The sequence below is a fragment of the Heterodontus francisci genome, unplaced genomic scaffold (genome assembly GCF_036365525.1).
Source record: "Heterodontus francisci isolate sHetFra1 unplaced genomic scaffold, sHetFra1.hap1 HAP1_SCAFFOLD_61, whole genome shotgun sequence".
Classification (NCBI taxonomy): Eukaryota; Metazoa; Chordata; class Chondrichthyes; order Heterodontiformes; family Heterodontidae; genus Heterodontus; species Heterodontus francisci.
In genome coordinates, this window is record NW_027141441.1 from 3085133 (window position 1) to 3106646 (window position 21514).

Sequence of the window (21514 nt, forward strand, 5' to 3'; positions counted from 1 at the left end):
ATCCCAGGGATTAGTCTGGTGACACTCTGTTTCACTCCCTCTATGGCAATTATATCCTTCCTTAGATGAGGAGACCAAACTATACACAATACTCCAGCGCGGTTTCACCAAGGCTCTATACAATTGCAACAAGACATCTTTACTCCTGTACTCATGACCCCTCGTGTGAAGGCCAACATACCATTTGCCTTCCTAATTGATTGCTGCACCTGCACAAGAGCTTTTAGTGTCTCATGAACAAGGACACCCAGGTCTCTTTGGACATCAACACTTCCCAACCTCTCACCATTTAAGAAATACTCTGTCTTTCTGTTTATTCCACCAAAGTGGAGAACTTCACACTTACTCACATTATATTCCATCTGCCATGTTCATTCCCATTCACTTAGCCTCTCCAGGTTCCCTGGAAGCCTCTCTGCATCCTTCTCACAGCTCACACTTCACCTAGCTTTGTGTCATCTGCAAACTTGGAAATATTACATTTAATCCCTACATCCAAATCATTTATATAGGTTGTTAACAGCTGTGGCTCCAACACTGATCCTTGCAGTACCCCAATAGTAACAGCCTGCCATCCTGAGGAGGACCCGTTATTCCTGCTCTCTGTTTTCGGTCTGTTAACCAATTCTCAATCCAAACCAGTATATTATCTCCAATCCTATGTGCTCTAATTCTGTTTACTCACCTCCTGTGTGGGACATTACCAAAGCATCCACTGGTTCTCCTTTATCTGTTCTACAGGTAACATCCTCAAAAAACTCAACGGGTTTTTTCAAACCTGTTTTCCTTTTCATAAATCTATGTTGACTCTGCCCAATCATATCATTATTTTCTAACTGTCTAGTTATCACATCATTTATAATTGGTATATTCTTCTCCATGCTGCTATTGTACACTTTCAGTGACTCAGATGGGGGTGTTCACCTGTATATCAGAGCTGACGACAAGCTGTTCATCTTTTGGCAAGACTCCACTTGGACGTAGAGACTTGGACGTAGAGACCCCACTTTCCATCAACATTGACAACATCACTTTGGAGGTTGTCAACAGCTTCACATCCCTTGGATCAACAATCACCAGCAATCTGTCCCTTGATGCTGAAATCAGCACCAGGATTGTCAATGCTGCAGCTGTCATGTCAAAGTTGAGAAGACGGGTGTGAACCGACAGCAAACTGACCGTAAGTACAAAGCTCCACGTGTCCCAGGCTTGTGTTCTCAGCACCCTCCTTTATAGTAGAGAATCATCAACAACTTATACAAGCCAAGAAAAGCAGCTGAACAGCTTCCACCTCCACTGCCTCAGATGGATATTGGACATGTCCTGGCAGGACAGAGTGCCGAATGAGGAAGTACACCAGCGTGCAGGGATCCACAGCATGTTTGCCCTCTTGAGTCAGAGGCGGCTCTGTTGACTGGGCCAAATGAATGACAGTCACATTGCCAAATACATGCTCTGTGGTGAGCTTGCTATAAGCACAAGACCAAAAGGTCAGGGAAAAAATCAAGTCATTTGGAGAGGTTTGAGTTAATGAAGGAGAGTGGGCATGGATTTATAAATGGAAGTTCATGCTTGATGAATCTAACTGCATTTTTTGATAAACTATCTGAGAAAGTTGATGAAGGGAATGCAGTGGATGTTGTTTATATGGATTTTACAAAAGCATTTTATAAAGTACCACATAAAAGGGTGGTTAACAAAATTGAGGTTCATGGATTAGGAGGGTCAGTGTCCATTTGGATAGTAAATTGGTTTAAGGACAGAAAACAGCGAGTCATATGAAATGGTTCTTGGTCAGACCGGACGATAGTCGACAGTGGTGTTCCCCAAGGGTCAGTGCTAGAACCATTGCTTTTTTTTGCTACAGATTAATGACTTGGATCTTGGAATATCGAGTAGAATCTCAAAATATGCCGATGACACCAAACGTGGAGGAGTGGCAAACAGTGAAGATGATATGAACTGCCTGAAACAGGATAGTTATCGGCTAGTAGGATGGGCAGACAGGTGGCAGATGGAATTTAATAGTGACAAGTGTGAGGTGATGCATTTTAGCAGAAGGAATAGGGAGAGGCAATATATACTCAATGCTACAGTTCTGAAGAGTGTGCTGGAATAGAGGGACCTGGAGTACATGTCCATCATTCTTTGAAGTTGGCAAGACATATTGCGAGAGTGGTTAGCAAAGCATGTGGGATCTTGGGCTTTATAAATAGAGACATTGAGTACATAAGCAGGGTTGTTATGCTGAACTCTGGTTAGGCCCCAATTGGAGTGTTGCATTCAGATCTGCTCACCAATCTTTAGAAAGGATGTGCGGATTCTTGAGAGGATGCAGAGGATATTTACCAGAATAGTTCCAGGGATGGAGGGTTTTAGTTTCAAGGTTAGGTTAGAAAAACAGGGTTTTTTTCTGCCTGTATCAAAGGAGATTGAGGGGAGAATGGATAGAGGTGTCGAAGGCTATGACAGTTTTAGATAAGTTGGCAAAGAAAAATTGTTCCCATTAATATTGGTACAAGGACTAGGGGATTCAGATTGAAGGTTTTGGACAAGAGATGCAGGGGGAATGTGCAGAAGAACTTTTTTACACAGTGATTGGTAATGATCTGTAACTCGCTGCCCCCGAGGGTGGAGGAAGTGGAGACAATCGTTGGTTACAAAAGGAATTTCGATGGGAATTTGAAGGAAATAAATTTACAGGGCTAGGGGGATCGAGCAGACGAGTGGGACTGACTAGATCGCTCCATGGAGAGCTGGCCTGTACTCGATGGGGCAAATGGCCTCCTTCCATACCACAAATGACCCAATGACTCGATGAGTCCATGTCACTCTCAGAATCAAGACAACAGAGTGACAGATTTAACACAACATTATAACATATGTTTGGTTTGACAAATTCAATAATAACTCATCTCCACTCCTAGTATTTCTAAATCCCACACATTCACTATAATGTGAACAATTATTTCCTGTTGTGTCTCTCTCAGATTTGTAAACTTCACTATATTGGAGTGAGGTGACATCTACTGGCGGGAAGCAAGAACTGCAATCAAGCAGCAGAAACTCCACAGTCTGTCAGGGTTAAAGACACATTGCAATATGAGGAAATAGTGAAGGGGTTTGATCGGGTTGATGGAAACATGATTCCACTTGTGGTATCGTATGAAGCAAGGGCCGGAAATATAAAATTGTCGTTAATAAAAGAAATGAGGAATTCATGAAAAATGCATTTGCTTAGAGAATGGTTATAGAGATTGACAGCACTGATATAGGCCCTTTGGCCCACTGAGTCTGCACTGACCATCAACCACCCATTTATACTAATCCTATGTTAACCCAGAATTCCCTACCACATCCCCACATTTCTCCTATCACCTACCCTGGGGCCAATTTACAACAGTCAGTTTATCTATCAACCCACAAGTCTTTCGTTGTGGGAGGAAACCAGAGTACCTTGTGGAAGCCCACATAAACAACTTGCAAACTCCACACAGGCAGTATACAGAACTGAATCGTGGTCATTGAAGTTGTGAAGCTACAGTGCACACCACTGCACCACCCTTAGAATGTGGATGGAGTAAAAAGTGAGATTGGGTGGACAGAAGCAGTCTGAAAAGATGGCTCAAACAAAAGGTGAAAACCCTGAAATGTTAACTCTGTTTCTCTCTGCACAGATGCTGTCAGAGGTGCTGAGTATTTCCAGCACTTTCTGTTTTTATTTCAGCTTTGTAGGATATTGCTTTGATCTGAAAAAAATGCACGATCGGCTGTGGGTGCCAGTGAAATTCCACAGGAGCGAATAAAAACCATGCCAATGGTGGCTTGTTGCTTTAGGGGTATGATTCTCGCTTTGGGTATATAAGTGACTAATATGTGAGAGGTCCTGGGTTCAAATCCCAGACGAGCCCTTCTCTGTTGCCATTTTTAGTTTAAGGTCATCGATTGCTTTCAGCCTTCCAGAAAGCGGAATCGATTTCCAAACTGAGCCTGCTTGAGGACCGGGGAACTGGATTCAAAGAGCTTGTCGACAAAATTGAAATGAACAAAATATACAGATTGTCAAGTGGGAATATAAGGTTGCAACAGTAACTAAAGGCCTGCTCGGGTCAGCAAATGAAACCCGACTCAAGCCTGACAGCACCACATCCGACCTGGTCCGAGTCCTTTCATTTTTTTCCCGTGCCCGAACTGACCACCAGAATGTTCAGTTAAACTTGCTTCCGTTTTTCACTTTTTAAGCTTGTGCAGGTAAGCAACAAAAACTGTAACTGGACTTGAAAGGTTGTTTAAATGTACATTAAGATTAGAGCTACGTACCGGAGGTGATGAGCTGAAGATTGTTACCATAGAAGTTAGTGATTGTTAGGTCACTAGTGAAAGAGAAAGTCATGGAGTTGTGCCCAGACAGGTTGTCCCACACTGTATTAATTAAAATATTGCCCGAAGGCTAGAAAATATCATTATACATTCCCTAGACTCCTGCTTTACAGGTTGAAATACTTTCTGCAAGTTTATCCAGAGAGCAGCTGAGATGCAGAGACCAGGAAGGTCTTGAGTGATTAATTGGTATAAAATATACATTCTTATATTAAAGAGATTGTGCTCTACCTTCGATGGAATCGCTCACTGCAGACTAGTGCGGAGTGTTTACCGCCTTGACGTCCTGGCTGTCACTGGATCTTGAGTCCATGCCTCTGGATTACTGGTCCAGTAATCTATGAAATTTCTCCCTTGATCTAATATTTTAATCTGGTAAGTCAGATTTTACAAAAAAAAAATTAAATGATTTAAGACTACTTCATGTTCAGCAGTGCCAAATGAATAAAGAAATTCAAATATATTCAAAATTTTCTATCAACTATTAAATACTAATGCCCAGCTTTGAATACAAAAAATGCCTCTAATTGTATTCTGGTCTGGAATGGAATTCTTCAGTGTTTCTGTTTAGCTTGGATTGACTCATCGATTTTCTTGTTTTTCACTTTGTCGATGCCTTTGAATAATTGTGGATTCTTCTTCAGGGTGTCTTCTTTCACCAGGTAGTTCTGACCTCTGATGATGTTGATCGTAATCAGCTTCAATTTGCTGATAGTTTTGGAAGTGAGCAGATTTCCTTTGCTTGAGTTTACAACATGGAACTTAGTCTGACGTGTGGACCCATGGGAGGATTTGAAAGCTGCCCTTGCATTGGAGCATACAGTTGCCTCCATCCAAACAGAGGTATGGTAGAAGTGACATATTCAGTTCAGTCTGTCGATCATGGGACTTTTAATCTCAGGGTTGTGAGTTTGAACGCCATTTAGTTTTTCCATTTTTTAGGCCTCATTAACAGAGAGTACAAGGAGTGTTTGAAATGAAATTCAACAACAGTATGAGAAACGCTCTCTTTCATTCGGGACTCAACTCTCTGCAGCATCTCGCTGTGAAAGATTGAACTTTATCTCATTTCTTTTTCAGCTGGGAGTCAGTGCGGCTCAGTGGGACTTCTGGCGGTCTCCCGCTTCACAATTCATCAGTGCTGAGAAAGCAATGGGAAATATTACTCATGGCTGAGTAAGCAGAGGACACCGATTTAAGGTGAATGGGAAAAGAACCAAAGGCAACATGAGGAAAAACCTTTTTTATGCAGCAAATGGTTAAGATCTGATATGTACTGCCTGAGAGTGTGACGGAGGAAGATTCAACCATAGCTTTCAAAAGGATATATGATAATTATCTGAAGGGAAAAAAAAATCAGGTTTTCATGGAATACATGAGGATGCGGCATGAGCTGAGTTGCTTGTGCAGAGAGGCAGCACAAGCACGATGAGCTGAAACCTCCTTTTGTGCTGTAAGTATTCTGTGATCTATGATTCTATACAAAGTGAAACCAGCACTCACATCTGAGAAACTGACAGGTACAGTGTAAACCCCACACTAACAAACCAGCAAATGCCAGGGACAGAGTAAAACCAACAGTCCTAGACAAGAAACTGACAGATACTGTGTGAAACCCAAAAATTGCTTATCAGGATTTGGCAGCTAATGTGTAAAAACCTCTCTTCCATATCCATACTGTAAGGTACAAAGAAAATTAGGTACAAACCCAGGCTCATACTTCGAAGACTGAGAGATAAAGAGCAAAACACAGACTCACCTACAAGAGTCTGACAAGTACAGAGAATAAAACAGAGGGGGTGCAGATTAAAAACACATGCATGTAACGGATTCTGATAAGGATAGAATCAAACCCTTTCTCACACATGACATGAAAATTGGTGGTGTCGTAAATAGTGAGGAGGAAAGCCTGAGATTACAGGCCAATATAGATCGTCCGAGGCAGAGAATATAAGAGCAGGGAGGTTATGACGGAGCTGTATAAAATGCTAGTTAGGCCACAGCTGGAGTACTGTGTACTGTTCTGGGCACCACACTATAGGAAGGATGTGATTGCACTGGAGAGGGTGCAGAAGAGAGTCACCAGGATGTTGCCTGGGCTGGAGCATTTCAGCTATGAAGAGAGACTGAAAAGGCTAGGGTTGTTTTCCTTAGAGCAGAGAAGGCTGAGGGGAGATAAGATTGAGGTTTACAAAATTATGAGGGGCATTGATGGGTTAGATAGGAAGAAACATTTTACCTTAGCGGAGGGGTCAATAAACAGGTGGCATAGATTTAAGGTAAGGGGCAGGAGGTTGAGATGGGATTTGAGGAAAAACATTTTACCCAGAGGGTGGTTGGAATCTGGAACGCACTCCCTGAAGAGGTGGTAGAGGCCGGAACACTCACAACATTTAAGAAGTATTTAGATGAGCACTTGAAATGCTATAGCATACAAGGCTACGGGCCAAATACTGGAAAATGGGATTAGAATAGTTAGGTGCTTGATGGCCAGCACAGACACAATGGGCTGAAGGGCCTGTTTCTGTGCTGTATAACTCTATGACTCTATATCAGAAACTGATAGATCTGGACAAAAGCTGATGTTCACATAAAGTTGCTGACAGATATGTGGTGAAACTCACATTTTTTTTAATTTCCAAAATATACTTTATTCATACAAATCTGTAAAAATTACATTCCCAAACAGTTTAAAACAGCATCAAGTCAAAGAATACAAACAGTGCAAAGGTGATCAGTTACCTTCTGTACAATCATGAGTTGCCTCACAACCCTTCCATTTCATTGTCATGCCATATACATTTTTACATTTACAGCACACAATATTTCTCCGATACAGTTCGAGGGGTTTCCCATGGATCCAGCCCCTCAGTTCAGCTTGGTGGGGGGACCTTACACTGTGGTCTTTCTCCATTGAGCCTTTGCTGCGGCTGCCCCAAGCTTTAGTGCGTCCCTCAGCACGTAGTCCTGGACCTTGGAATGTGCCAGTCTGCAACATTCGGTGGTGGACAACTCTTTTCGCTGGAAGACCAGCAAGTTTCGGGCAGACCAAAGGGCGTCTTTCACCGAATTGATAGTCCTCCAACAGCAGTTGATGTTTGTCTCGGTGTGCGTCCCTGGGAATAGCCCGGAGAGCACAGACTCCTGTGCTACAGAGCTGCTTGGGATGAACATCGACAAAAACCACTGCATCTCTTTCCACAAAGTTAACTCACATAGCAATAGCAGAAACAGTCACAAACCAAAAACTGAAACATACAGAGTAAAAACCCACATTCTCACACCAGAAATTCACGGCTACAAAGTGAAGCTGACTCTCTCCTCCCAGGCACTGACAGGGACAAAAGAAAACACGCACTAACATACCAGGAAATGAAATGTAGGAAATAAAACCTGATTATCATGTCAGAGATTGGCATTAATGACAGTTGTGGTACCCAGAATGCTCTGCGCTCCAGAATTTGCCTTGACTCTGATAAGGAGCAGGCGCGGTAGTGGCTGACCTCCATCTGCAGCTGTCGCGGAATATTCACAAAGTGCAGGGAGACCGCGCCCGTAGCGGGTGCACACAGCTGGAGCAGGGCGTCAAGGCCACAATAGGATGGAACAATCCCGTTTGTGTCCCTGCGGGTGGCGGTGAAGCTTTTCCCTGTGAGGCGTCCCGAAGCTGCCCGCCAGCAAGGTCAACTGGTCAGAGAGCGTCTGTAAATGGATAGGAATTGGGGATTGGGCAGGGAGCGTGTCTAAATGAATAAGATTTGGGGACTGGGCAAGGAGCGTCTGTAAATGGATAAGAATTGGGGATTTGGCAGGGAGCGTTTTTTTATCCGTTCGTGGGATGTGGGCGTCGCTGGCTCGATCTCAGCTGCAGTAATGTGTCCAGTTCTGGGCACCAGGTTTCAGAAAGGACATCAAAGCTTTTGAGACAGTTCGGAGGAGATTTACGAGAATGATACCAGAGATGAGGGGTTTCAGTTCTCTGGACAGGGTGGTGAAGCTGGGATTGTTGGCCAAAAATGTCAAGGGGAGGTGAGGAGAGATCTTTTTACCCAGTAACTGATTCGGATTTGGAATGAATTGTCTGACAGGGTGCTGGAAACAGATTCAATTGTAACTTTCATAAAGGAATTGGACAAATATATAAAAGTGAATTTCTCCAGGACTATGGGGAAATAGGCAGGGGGTTGGACTAATTGCATCATTTTTTTCACAGATTCAGCACAGGCACAAAAGACCGATTGGCCTCCTTCTGTGCTGTATGATTCTATGAAATAGTGACAGTCAGGGCAAGTCTGTATAAGAAGGAGAAATGGAGACAGGTCATGGAGAGCACATCACCAAAACTGGGAGATACTACATTGGACAGGGAGGGTCGGAGGGGGAGAGAGCACGTACATACAGTCAGAATCAGCACCTTCAGGGGAGGAGAGAGAGAGGAACCAATGAGTGTCGAACTGAACCCAGCCAGAGTCAACCTGCTGAAACACCAGTGAGTTCACACTGGGGAGAGATCATTCACCTGCTCCGTGTGTGGGAAGGGGTTCACTCAGTCATCCAACCTCACTGAACATCAACTTGTTCACACTGATCAGAGACCTTTTCAATGTCCTGACTGTGAGAAGAGCTTGAAAAGCAGTAATGATCTGCTGAAACACCAACACACTCACTCTGGGGAGAGGCCGTTCCCCTGCCATGTGTGTGGGAAGGGATTCACTCAGTCATTCAATCTGCTGCAACATCAGCAAGTTCACATGTAACTGCAGGGGTTGGATTCTGCTGTTGTTGCTGCTATTCATCACTTTCAGAGACAATGTTGGGTCTTACTTTATAACCAGTGTAGTCCAGAGCAAAAGCGTCTTCTTAATGTTGAGATAAACGGGAGAAGAAACCGGGAAGTGGCGGCGAGGATGGGGGAGGTGCTGCACCATCACTTTAATGGTGCACCCTCTCTCCCCTGGGTCCTTGCTGCACGCCTGCCAGGCCTGGCGGCTCTGATTGGGGTCCTGAGAGCCCCTGAGACTCGGTGCAGCTGAGGCTGCGCTCACCCCCGCTCAGCTCTGTTGTGATATTTAAAATACGAAAGGCCTGTCGGACTGAGAGCTGATCTGGAATTTAGAAAGCAGCATTACTGGAGGCTCATTGCTGCTCAGCACAATCTCACCCCCCGCTCCTGGGAATTGTTGATTCTACATCCTGTAGTTCAGTTCTTCACTTAACTAGAGGGGGAGATGTGTGAGCAGAAAAACAGAGCAAATTAAAAAACACAGCTGGACAGATGTGCAACAGGTCAATCCACTGTTACAATAATTCCATCTCTGATTCCCTCCTGACAGAAACCAGTCCTTTCACAGAGACTGTGGGTGGCTCTGAAAAGAGCCTTTGGTTTATTAGATGTCATTTCGGACGCTTTCCTTTTTCTGGGAGCTCTGAGCGCTGGTTTTCTTGGGCAGCAGCAAGGCCTGGATATTAGGCAGCACCCCGCCCTGAGCGATGGTCACCCCTCCCAGCATCTTGATGAGCTCCTCGTTGTTGCGGACGGCCAGCTGCAGGTGTCTGGGGATGATGCGGCTCTTCTTGTTGTCCCGGGCCACGTTACCGGCCAGCTCGAGGATTTCAGCGGTCAGATCTTCGAGCACAGCAGCCAGATCGACCGGGGCTCCGGCAACCACACGCTCAGCATAGTTACCCTTTCTCAGGAGCCTGTGATCATGGCCCACCAGGAACTGCAGTCCAGCCCGGGAGGAGCGAGACTTGGCCTTGGACCGAGCTTTCCTGCCGGTCTTTCCTCTTCCAGACATTTCCACAATCTCACAAATACTTTCACAAAGAATGGATAATTTCTCAGCTTTTGTTATAAGCGTGAAGCAGTGAGGATGGCCGAGTGGTCTAAGGGGCTGTGTTCAGGTCGTAGTGTTTTCTGGAGGCGTGTGTTCAAATCCCACTTCTGCCAAGTTGTGTTTTGACTGAACTGGAGGAATTTGGGAGCAGCGGCGAAGGGAGAACATGGAAGAATATTGACAAGGAAAATGAAAATGGACCCAAAGATGTTTCTTCAATACATTGGAGTAAGAGGCAACTAAAGAAAGAGGAGTGCACTGAAAAGACCAAAAAATCACAGTGATTTTTGACATCTTACCAGGATTGAGCGGCGCGTGCACGGGATGATGTCATTTTGCAGCGCCAACGTCATCACATTTCCGCAACAAATCCATCTTCGTGCATGCGTGATAGAGCGTCATTGGGTATCTAGCCACCCCATCCCCCCACCACTTGGCTAGAGGAAGTGGCTGAATGGGAGATTTTGAAGCTGCAGCTCTCCCCCCTCGGCAACTCACTCCAGGCCTCGACGATTCCCCCCTCAGCCGCTCGCTCCAGACCTCGCTGCTCCCCCACCCCCCCACTCCCCTGGCCAGTTGTTCCTCGCTTCGCACCACCCCACTCTCTGGCCACTCGCTCCAGGCCGCGCCGCTTCCCTCCTCTCAGCCACTCACTCCTACGTCGCCCCGTCACCCCTTGAGGCCCTCCTGCTTCTACAGGTGGCGCCTGATGAAGAAATGTGGGTGCGAGTGTCATGGCCAGAGCTAGCAGCTGTGGGCTGGGCTGGGACAGGGTGGGGGGTGGGGGTGCGGAGAGGGTACAGCCAGAGTGCGGAATTTCGCCAGAAGGGAGGAGGGGGAGAAAGCGAGTTGCAGAGGGGGGAGAGCGGTCAGTGGGGTGGGAGCTAGTAGCTGCGTTCGGGTGAAGTCAGCCCTCGTCAGTTATATACAAACAAATTACAATAACGAATTGGCAGCACATTTTATCCTCTGCCCGATTTTCCTTTCCATCGATCGGGGTGCTAATTCACTATCTTCCAATGGAAATTCAATCATAAAATTCCTTTTGTATTTAATAGGATTACTGAAATGTTAAATGGATCTGAGGATGACAGTTAGTATTCGGAAACGCACCTGAGTGAATTAGCACCCCAATCGATGGAAAGGAAAATCGGGGAAAGTATAAAATGTGCTGCCAATTCGTTATTGAGATTCGTTGAGTAATTCGATTCTGCCCAACACTGAAATTGGCGGCTTTTTTGAATTCAACCTTTCTGCCAGGACGACAATTGAAGCCAATGATTTGCTGTATTTTCTAATTCGAGGCTCGGCAATTGGTTAAGACATGCGAATGGGAAGAGGGTGACCAATCAGAAGTGGGCTCTGGATAGAGAAGCAGAGTTAACGTTTCGGGTCAGTGACCCTTCTTCGGAACTGACCCGAAACGTTAACTCTGCTTCTCTTTCCACAGATGCTGCCAGACCTGCTGAGTGAATCCGGCATTTCTTGTTTTTGTTTCAGATTTCCAGCATCCGCAGTATTTTGCTTTTATTTTAGTGGGCTCTCGATAGCGCGGGCTCAAACTGCGGGAATTCCAGGTCCCTGAATGATTGAGCTGAAACTGATCAGTTTCACAAACCCTGTCAGTTTCAGTGCAGGAAACACCGTCTCGGGGGAAATAACATCACAAGTGGGTCTGGTTCCAGTGACCAATTCAACGGCTGCTGCAAAACTCCCGGATTCCCTCATTGCATCGAAATCATTTTGAAATTCTATGAAAACAATGAGTGATTCTGGAGGAGTGATGTGGCTTTTCACTGAGGGCATGTGTGGACGGGGGAAATAACTAACTGTAGAGTCTTGGGCACTGTTTACACAGCCCGTTTAGAAAATCAAATCCACTGCACATCCTTGCTGCAAATGAAATGTCAAATTTGGGGATTCCAGTTTTGTATCTCGAACACAGCACAGATTTATTCCAGACAGTTCTAAACAGCCTATCCCAGCTCCCGTTTCCAGGTCACTGCTCTCTCTGTGAGGCGGTGGGTGGCTCTTGGAAGAGCCTTTGCTGTGTTTGCTGGAAAGGGTCGAGTTGTTCAGCCGCTGAATCCGTAGAGAGTGCGGCCCTGCCGTTTCAGAGCGTACACCACATCCATGGCAGTGACCGTCTTGCGCTTGGCATGTTCAGTGTAGGTGACCGCATCCCTGATCACATTCTCCAGGAAAACCTTCAACACCCCGCGAGTCTCCTCATAGATCAAACCCGAGATCCGCTTGACCCCGCCACGGCGAGCCAGGTGGCGGATTGCTGGTTTGGTGATGCCCTGGATATTATCACGAGGCACTTTGCGGTGCAGCTTTGCTCCGCCTTTGCCCAGTCCTTTCCCTCCTTTCCCTCTGCCAGACTTTCTTTTATTAATTTCCAAAATATGCTTTATTCATAAAAATCTGTAAAAAAAAAATACATTGCAAAACAGTTCCAAAAAGCACCAAGTCAAACAATACAAAGAGTGCAAAGGAGATCAGTTTCCTTCAACACAGGAGTGAGTTGCCTCACAACCCTTCCATTTCATTGTCATGCCATGTACATTTTACAGCAAACAAATATTTTCTGGCTACAGTTCGAGTGGTTTCCCATGGATCCAGCCCCTCAGTTCAGCTTGGTGAGGGGCCCTTACACAGTGGTCTTTCCACATTGAGCCTTTGCTGCAGCTGCCCCAAGTTTTAGTGCGTCCCTCAGCACGTAGTCCTGGACCTTGGAATGTGTCAGTCTGCAACATTCGGTCATGGACAACTCTTTGCGCTGGAAGACCAGCAAGTTTCGGGCAGACCAAAGAGCGTCTTTCAACGAATTGATAGTCCTCCAGCAACAGTTGATGTTTATCTCGGTGTGCGTCCCTGGGAACAGCCCATAGAGCACAGACTCCTGTGCTACAGAGCTGCTTGGGATGAACCTCGACAAAAACCACTGCATCTCTTCCACACCTGCTTTGCAAAGACACATTCCAGAAAGAGGTGGGCAACGTCTCTTTTCCACCACAGCCACCTCGAGGGCCGCGTGTGGATGGGGTGAGACTTCGGGTGTGCAGGAAGGATCTGACAGGGAGGGCTCTTCTCATCATCAGCCAGGCTACATCTTGGGGCATGTTTGAAAGTTCTGGTGATGAGGCATTCTGCCAAATGACTTTGGACTTCTGCTCAGGGGACCATCCGACTGGATCCACCATCTCCTTTTCCCGTAGGGCCTTGAGGATATTCCGTGCAGACCACTGCCTGATGGATTGGTGGTCAAAGGTGTTTTTCCACAGAAACTTTTCCATGAAGGATAGGCAGTACGGCACAGTCCAATTGGATGGAGCATTCCGCGGCAATATGACCAGGCCCATCCTTTGCAACACCGGGGACAGATAGAACCACAGCACGTAGTGACACTTGAAGTTCGCAAACTGGGGATCTACACACAGCTTGATGCAGCCGCACACAAAGGTAGCCATAAGGATGAGGGCGACGTTCGGTACATTCTTCCCGCCCTTATCCAGAGGTTTGAACATCGTGTCCCTCCGGACTCGGACCATTTTGGATTCCCAGATGAAGCGGGAAATGGCTCAGGTGATCGCCACAGCGCAGGAATGCGGTATGGGCCAGACCTGCACCACGTACAGCAATGTGAGCGCCTCGCACCTGATGACCAGGTTCTTACCCATAATGGAGAGCGATCGCTGCTCCCACATGCTCAGCTTATGTTGTACCCTGGCTACTCGCTCCTTCCAGGTTTTGGTGCACTTCTCAACCCTTCCAAACCATATCCCCAGCACCTTCAGGTAGTCTGACCTAACGGTGAAGGGGACAAAGGATCGGTCAGCCGAGTTCCCAAAGAACAGGGCGGCAGAGTGGCGCAGTGGTTAGCACCGCAGCCTCACAGCTCCAGCGACCCAGGTTCAATTCTGGGTACTGCCTGTGTGGAGTTTGCAAGTTCTCCCTGTGTCTGCGTGGGTTTCCTCCGGGTGCTCCGGTTTCCTCCCACAAGCCAAAAGACTTGCAGGTTGATAGGTAAATTGGCCATTATAAATTGCCCCTACTATTGGTAGGTGGTAGGGAAATATAGGGACAGGTGGGGATGTGGTAGGAATATGGGATTAGTGTAGGATTAGTATAAATGGGTCGTTGATGGTCGGCACAGACTCGGTGGGCCGAAGGGCCTGTTTCAGTGCTGTTTCTCTAAACTAAACTAAACATGGCCTCGCTCTTGCCGTGTTTAACATTGGCTCCCAAGGCCAGTTCGAGCTGGTCGCAGATGCTTATCAGTCTGCGCACAGACAGTGGATCCGAGCATAAAACGGCGACGTCATCCATGTACAGGGAGGTATTAACCTGAGTGCCTCCTCTGCCTGGGATTGTCACCCCTCTGATGCTTGCATTCTTCCTAATAGACTCAGCAAAGGGTTCAATACTGCAAACAAACAAGACAGGGGAGAGAGGACAGCCCTGTCTGACTCCAGATTGGATCGGGAAACTTTCTGATTCCCACCCATTGATTGAGACTACACTACTGATGTTTGTGTAGAGTCGTTTTATCCAATTGCAGATTCCCTATGCAAACCCCATTTTGGAATGCACATCCATCATGTAAGTGTGCGATATCCTGTCAAAAGCCTTCTCCTGGTCCAGGCTGATGAGGCAGGTGTCCACCCTCCTGTCCCGTACATAGGTGATCATATCCCTGAGTAGCGCAAAGCTATCAGAGATTGTCCTGCCTGGTATAGTATGGGTCTGATCAGGGTGAATCACCAACTCCAGAGCAGACTTGAATCGACTGGCTATGTCTTTTGACAGAATCTTGTAGTCAGCATTAAACAGAAATTGGGCCACCAATTTCTGATTTCTGTCCTCTCCCCCTTCCGCTTGTCGATGAGGGTGATGATGCCTTTCCTCATGGATTCTAACATGCTGCCAGCCTGCAGCATACTCTTGTTTACTGGCAGACATGTTGATTCTTGCCTCAAATCAGTGCACAATAAAAAAGACTTATTCTGTCAGGCTCCTTTTTATAGAGGCCACCCAGACCTGGCTGAGAAAGGCAGAGTGAGAGCAGGGAGGGGAGGAGACAAGAGTGAAGATTAAACAGAGAGCTAGATGGAGGAGACACCCAGAGTGACAGACAGAGAGAGAACGGCCCCTCATCTTTCAGCTCCACCTCCAGTTTCCTCTGGGCTGCCAATTTCAAACCCTTTATTAACAGTAGAACCGAAAGCCAGCTCTCCACACAAACCCTTCCAGACTCGGCCTTCATAGTCAAGGCTTTCCAGAAAGCCGGAGCTTTTAAATATGGTCCCGATGCAATTAACACTCAGTAATATTCCCACCTAAACACAGTCCATTCTATAACAAGAAACCTCCTCAGTAACATCACCATTTCCACACACATCCGCTTCCAGCAGTTTACAGCACCTTACTGCAGCTGTTTGGGGAATCTCCTGTGTTAAGATTGGAGTTGGAAAGCGGCCTTTACCCGGCAGTGTTATTGTCTCACACTGAATCTGCCAGACATCCTGTTCTCTTTTTTGCGAGAGAGAAAGCACGGATTTAGGAAATGTTCATTTGAAATGATTTCTATTGAGAACGAGCCCGGCCGTGGGACAGGTATTCCAGTGCAAAGAGCTGTCCATGACCGAGTGTTGCAGACTGGCACATTGCGACGTCCAAGACTATGTGCTGTGGGACGGCATTAAAGCTTGGGGAAGCCACCATGGAGACTCAATGGGGAAAGGCTGCAGTCAAAGGCCCTAGTAGGCCATAGTACAGTGAGGGGCTGGAACCCGTGTAAAACCCCTCGGGCTGTTTGCACCAGAGAATGTTTGATGTGTAATGTAAATACTGTAAATATAACCTGTGCAGGCAGGGATAGTGAGATACATCATGTACATTATTGAAGGAAACTGATCTGTATTGTACCTTATGTAATATTAAATTTGAACTGCTTTGCAATGTAATTGCACAAATCATATGAATAAAATACATATTGTGCAAAAGAAAGCAGCTTTCCTGTCAACACACACCTTGTCTCAGGGCACAACTTTCCTGTGATCTTGTCATACCCAACTTCGCTCTATATCTTCTGACACACACACTTTACAGTCTGTCATTTCCAAAAACAAGCATTCTAAAATCAAAAGACCTTTTGTTTATTTCTCCTTTCTTTTCAGTTCCCCTCTATTCTTCTCAATCACTCCCTTCAACAGACCTATTCAGATCAAGGTGGAATGTGAATCGTGTCACAACTCACCTGACACTATTATTACCCTTCTTTTCTCTTGTCTCATTCAATGGGAAAGTTTTATTCACCAGTCTGTTGCTGTTTTACACTCTTGCCATACCATCTGGTATTGCATCCATCTGAATTCTGTGCTTTCATGGCCTTATATTTCTTTTCCACTTCTGGATGATTTGTTTGCTTCAGTTCCATTCAACCAGGCTGGACCACAGGGAAGTTTAGAACCTTTGCCTTGGATGGGTCCACGTTGATCCATTACATTCAGAATCACCTCCTTGAAATAACTCCATAGTACAACTACAGTAACCACACAGCATCTGCTTCAAACACTCCTCCACATTTTATCTGTTCGGACCGTCAACACCTGCAGCTCTTTTGTTTAAGTGGAACCCATCAGGTGTGTATAGGCTCCTTCTATTCTGAAAGCTGTAGCACTGGTTCAGGGAATTCAGCCCTGTTTCCCTACTCGAACGGATCAGCCATGCTTGATCTGCGTGGTATTTTGCTTTTATTGCAACGTTACAAGACCTCCAATCCTCTGGCACCACACCTGTATCCAGTGAGGGATTGGAAAATGATGGTCAGACCTTCCACTATTTCTTCCCTGGCTTCTTTCAACAGCCTGGGGTACATTTCAACTGGTCCTGATGATTTATCCACATTCAACGCTGCTCATCCCATTACGACTTCCTCTCTCCTTGAGTTATCACGTCCAATACTTCACACTCCTCCTCCTTAATAACAATATCTGCATCACCCTCTCATTCGGGAAAACAGTAAAGCATTCATTCAGGATATTGGCAACATCTTCCACCCCGATACAAAGGTGACATTTTTGATCTTTTATGTGCCCTGCTGTTTCCTTAGTTGCCTCTTGCTCTCATGTTTTGATGCAACATCTTTGGGTCCATTGTTATTTTGTTTGCCCATGTTCTTTTCTGCTTTCTCTTTGCTCTTCACCGCTGCTCCCAAACGCCTCCAGTTCAGTCTAAACACAATTTGTCAGAAGTGGGATTCGAACCCACGCCTCTAACGGAGAGTGCGACCTAAACGCAGCGCCTTAGACCGCTCGACCATCCTGACTGCCGGCGATATACTATCAATGCTAAGGAAATTATTAATTCTTTGTGAAAGTATTTGTGAGATTGTGGAAATGTCTGGAAGAGGAAAGACTGGCGGGAAAGCTCGGGCCAAGGCCAAGTCTCGCTCCTCCCGGGCTGGACTGCAGTTCCCGGTGGGCCGTGTTCACAGGCTCCTGAGAAAGGGTAACTATGCTGAGCGTGTGGGTGCCGGAGCCCCGGTCTTTCTGGCTGCTGTGCTCGAGTATCTGATCGCTGAAATCCTCGAGCTGGCCGGCAACGCGGCCCGGGACAACAAGAAGAACCGCATCATCTCCAGACACCTGCAGCTGGCCGTCCGCAACGACGAGGAGCTCAACAAGCTGCTGGGAGGGGAGACCATCGCTCAGGGCGGGGTGCTGCCGAATATCCAGGCCGTGCTGCTGCCCAAGAAAACCAGCGCTCAGAGCTCCCAGAAAAAGTAAAGCGGCCAAAATGTCATCTAATAAACCAAAGGCTCTTTTCAGAGCCACCCACAGTCTCTGTGAAAGGGCTGGTTACTGTCAGGAGGGAATCAGAGATGGAGTTATTGGAACAGTGGATTGACCTGTTTCACATCTGTCCAGGTGTGTTTTCAGTTCCCTCTCTGGATTTCGCTCTGTTTCTCTGCTCACACATCTCCCCCTCTCGTTAAGTGAAGAAGTGAACTACAGGGTGTCAGAATCAACAATTTAATAAATCCCGCTGCCTTCGATTTGATAATTCCCGAGATTATCCCGGTACATTAACGGGAACTGGTTCGGAGCTGATGAATTAATTTTATAATGGAAGTGTCCGGGTTAATTCTCTGTTTTTCATTTGGACAGTTTGAATTGTGTTTTTTTTTTCTCTCCGGTGATCTGAGCGCCGCTTCTCAATGAGAATCTGCTCCCGGAACAGAGTAAATGCAGGAAGGAAGAGGCCATTCTCGGGCTGTGTGTTTCTCTCCTAACCTGATCTGTTTAGACCGCACTGTTCCCAGAGGACGGAATCAGTGAGAGTTGTGCAGACACAGGAGCTGAGTCCATTGCAGCGCTTTAATATGTGCCTTCCCCCCGGCCCTCCCTATTCTCCGGACACAGAGCTGTCTGTTTCCCCCGGCGGCGGGATAGGGTCGGGGATTCTCTCCCCGCAGTGTCAGGGTCTGCAGCCCCGGGGAACTGGCGGTTTCAGTCAGAGTGACCGAGCTAACTTACATATCCTGTGTACTGATCTCCAATGGATTCAAATATTAGTGAACTCATTGGGTAATGTTTGTAAATAACCCTCCTGTGAACGGACCCGGCTCCATTAATGCCTTCCAAATAAAACTGGGATCCATTTCTTTTCCCCAAATGCCAGCTGACGGATCCCAGGAGCAGGGTTGAGATTGTGCTGAGCAGCAATGAGTCTCCGGTATTGCTGCTTTCTAAATTCCAGATCAGCTCTCAGTCCTACAGGCCTTTCGGGAAAGTGATGTGACAAAACAGAAACCATGTGACCGCCCCTCCAATCTAATGGGTTTGATGATGAACAGAGATGGCAGCTCTTTCCTTTGCTGATTTGGTGGCTCTGAAAAGAGCCCTTGTTACACTTGTTACTGAAGCTGGGTTTTAGGTGCGTTCCCCGCGGATGCGGCGTGCCAGCTGGATGTCTTTGGCCATGATGGACCGGGATAATTCTGGTGAATCTGCTCATTTTCCGGCAGAAGCATCAGTCGCTGTTTGAACTGTTTAAAGTCAGGGATGTATTAGCAGCCAGAAAGTGAAGGGCAGTTCATTGCTCCCTGCAGCATTATCCGCCTCTTTCAGGAGAAAGGATCAGAAACCGCTCGTTTCTGTCAGTCCCCGAGAAGCCTGTGAGAAGCGGTTAGTCGCTAATTTGTTCCTTTTACAGAGAGGAAGCTGATATTTGTCCCGTTTTAAATTGCTGAACCGGACCTTCCTCCCGCCGCTTACAGTTAACAGATTGACAAATGAAAACGATTCCTAAAATCGCGTCAGGATTTTGTGACGGTAAATACAGTGAAACAGAACATAAAATGAGAGGTTTTAAAATTGTTGCCTGAAAATTGAAATTTTCCATCACTTCAATTCCTTCCTGCTCTGGAATTGCCGGGCTTTTTCCAATTGGAAAATCTAAGCCAATGAGAACTTCTATTTACTTATATGTGATTCTCCTATTGGTTAAGAATTGGATTGAGAAGCGGGTGACCAATCAGAGACAGAGTCAAACTGTGGGGATTCCAGGCCCCCAGTAACTGAGCTGAAACTGTTCAGATTGACAAACCCTGGCAGTAGCTTCACACATTGGACACTTCACACCGAGTCATTCAAGGGCTGGTGTGAGAGAAGCTTCAGATCCTGTCATTACTCTCTGACTCATTATTCATCTCGAACCAAACAATTCGTAAATGTGAAGCAGTGAAGAGACTTTTCACTCTCACTGCAGAATGTGTCATCTGGGGAAATAAGGAACTATTATATTCGGAGATTCCAGGTAAATTCCTCCCTGAACAAATCCATTCCTAACATTCCCGATCACAGCCTATCCCAGCTCCTGTTGTCACCCGACTCCAGCTGAATTGGGGTTTGAGTTGTGAGGTGGGGTTTCTCCGCCAGTGTTACTGTCTTACAGACTCTCCCTCTGAATTTGTGAACTGAGACTGCACCGAACACATCCCCAGTTAGAGTGAGGGCCGGATATCCCTCTGTTTTATTACAGAGAGTGGGGAAAGGGCTGGGTGGAGGGGAGTCACCAGGGATCCTGGATTTACTCCAAATCATTTCCATGTGGAATCTGCAGGCGGGGCCGTGACAGGGATCATTTGATCAGGGGATCAGCTCTTTCCTGAGAGATGTGGGTGGCTCTGAGAAGAGCCTTTGTGTTCAGATGTTTACAAGTTTCCCGCGCTTTCACTTCTTTCCAGACCCTGCTTTCTGAGACTTCGCTGCTTTCGGCTTGACCTTGCTCTTCCATGTCTGCACTTTCTTCAGCGCCTTTCCGCCCGCCGCACTCTTGCCTTTTTTGACCTTCTTCGCAGGAGACTTTTTCTGAAGCACTGCTTTCTTCACCGCCTTATTTGGCGTTGCCGCCGCCTTGCTGCTCGTTTTCTTGGCTGTTACTTTCTTTGTTGTCACTTTCTTGTCTGCTGGTTTCTTCACTAAAGATTTCTTGTCTGCTGGTTTCTTCACTTAAGATTTCTTGTCTGCTGGTTTCTTCACTAAAGATTTCTTGGCTGCTGGTTTCTTCACCTTCTTTCCCACCTTTCCCTGGGTTTTCCTTCTTGCTGATTTTGAAGGAGCCGGAGGCGCCCTGTCCCTTGCTCTGCACCAGGGAGCCTTTGTTCACATTCCTCTTGATGCTTTGCTTGATCTGGGTCTTGAGCTTCTCCTGAGCGGTGGCAGACCTGCAAGGAATCAACTACCAGCTAGCGTATAAAGCGAGACCAAGGATCAGGGCCTTCAGTTACCTGGAGGGGAGTCGGAGAGGCAGCGGATCCTGTGAGGAACCACAATCCAGGAAGGATGAGAAGGTCATTGTCAGGGTACAGAGGAGATTAAGTTAAAGATTTACCAGTTTATAAGCAAGCGAAGAGCCAAGGAACGGTGCTGGGGCAGATCAAATAATAGGAAGCTGTGATCAGTTGGAAGGCAAGAGTGATTAAATGACAGAAGAGATGATGGTGCAAGGCAAAAGTCAGGGAAAGAATAAGTAACATTTTGTTAGCACAGATACCAGGAGTGGAGTTTGAACCCAGGCAGACACATGTCTATTGAAACCTAAGTCCAACGCCTTAACCACTCGGCCATCCTGGAACATTAAACCTCCACTGAAAATGAAATTTAATGTGATCCGGGTGCCATCTGGCCTTTTGCAATGTAAAGTTATGACTCCTCTCCCATGCTGAATTGGACCCTTCATTATTTATGAACCTCAATCGGATCACCCCTCAGTCAAGGTTTCTCTAA

At 46.5% G+C, this 21514-nt stretch overlaps 2 protein-coding genes and 2 non-coding genes across 4 annotated transcripts in view; 1 reads left to right on the top strand and 3 right to left on the bottom strand.

Annotated features, from left to right (window-relative positions):
* LOC137363433 (histone H2A-like) overlaps positions 1-10178 on the bottom strand; it is a 44003-nt gene extending 33825 nt beyond the window's left edge. The window contains exons 1-2 of the mRNA XM_068027261.1: positions 9810-10178; positions 7818-7952 (exon numbers count right to left, since the gene is read on the bottom strand). Of these exons, the coding sequence (XP_067883362.1) occupies positions 7818-7952; positions 9810-10178 (504 nt within the window). The remainder of the gene's footprint in view (positions 1-7817; positions 7953-9809) is intronic.
* Positions 10179-17467: 7289 nt separating this feature from the next.
* Positions 17468-17550, bottom strand: trnal-uag (transfer RNA leucine (anticodon UAG)). The gene has a single exon. It is a non-coding gene; the product is annotated as a tRNA-Leu (tRNA).
* A 70-nt stretch (positions 17551-17620) lies between these two features.
* Positions 17621-21514, top strand: part of LOC137363434 (histone H2A-like) — a 67450-nt gene continuing 63556 nt past the window's right edge. Inside the window, exons 1-2 of the mRNA XM_068027262.1 lie at positions 17621-17989; positions 18906-18959. Coding sequence (XP_067883363.1) covers positions 17621-17989; positions 18906-18959 — 423 coding nt within the window. The remainder of the gene's footprint in view (positions 17990-18905; positions 18960-21514) is intronic.
* trnal-uag (transfer RNA leucine (anticodon UAG)) lies at positions 21279-21361 on the bottom strand. Its single transcript has one exon. It is a non-coding gene; the product is annotated as a tRNA-Leu (tRNA).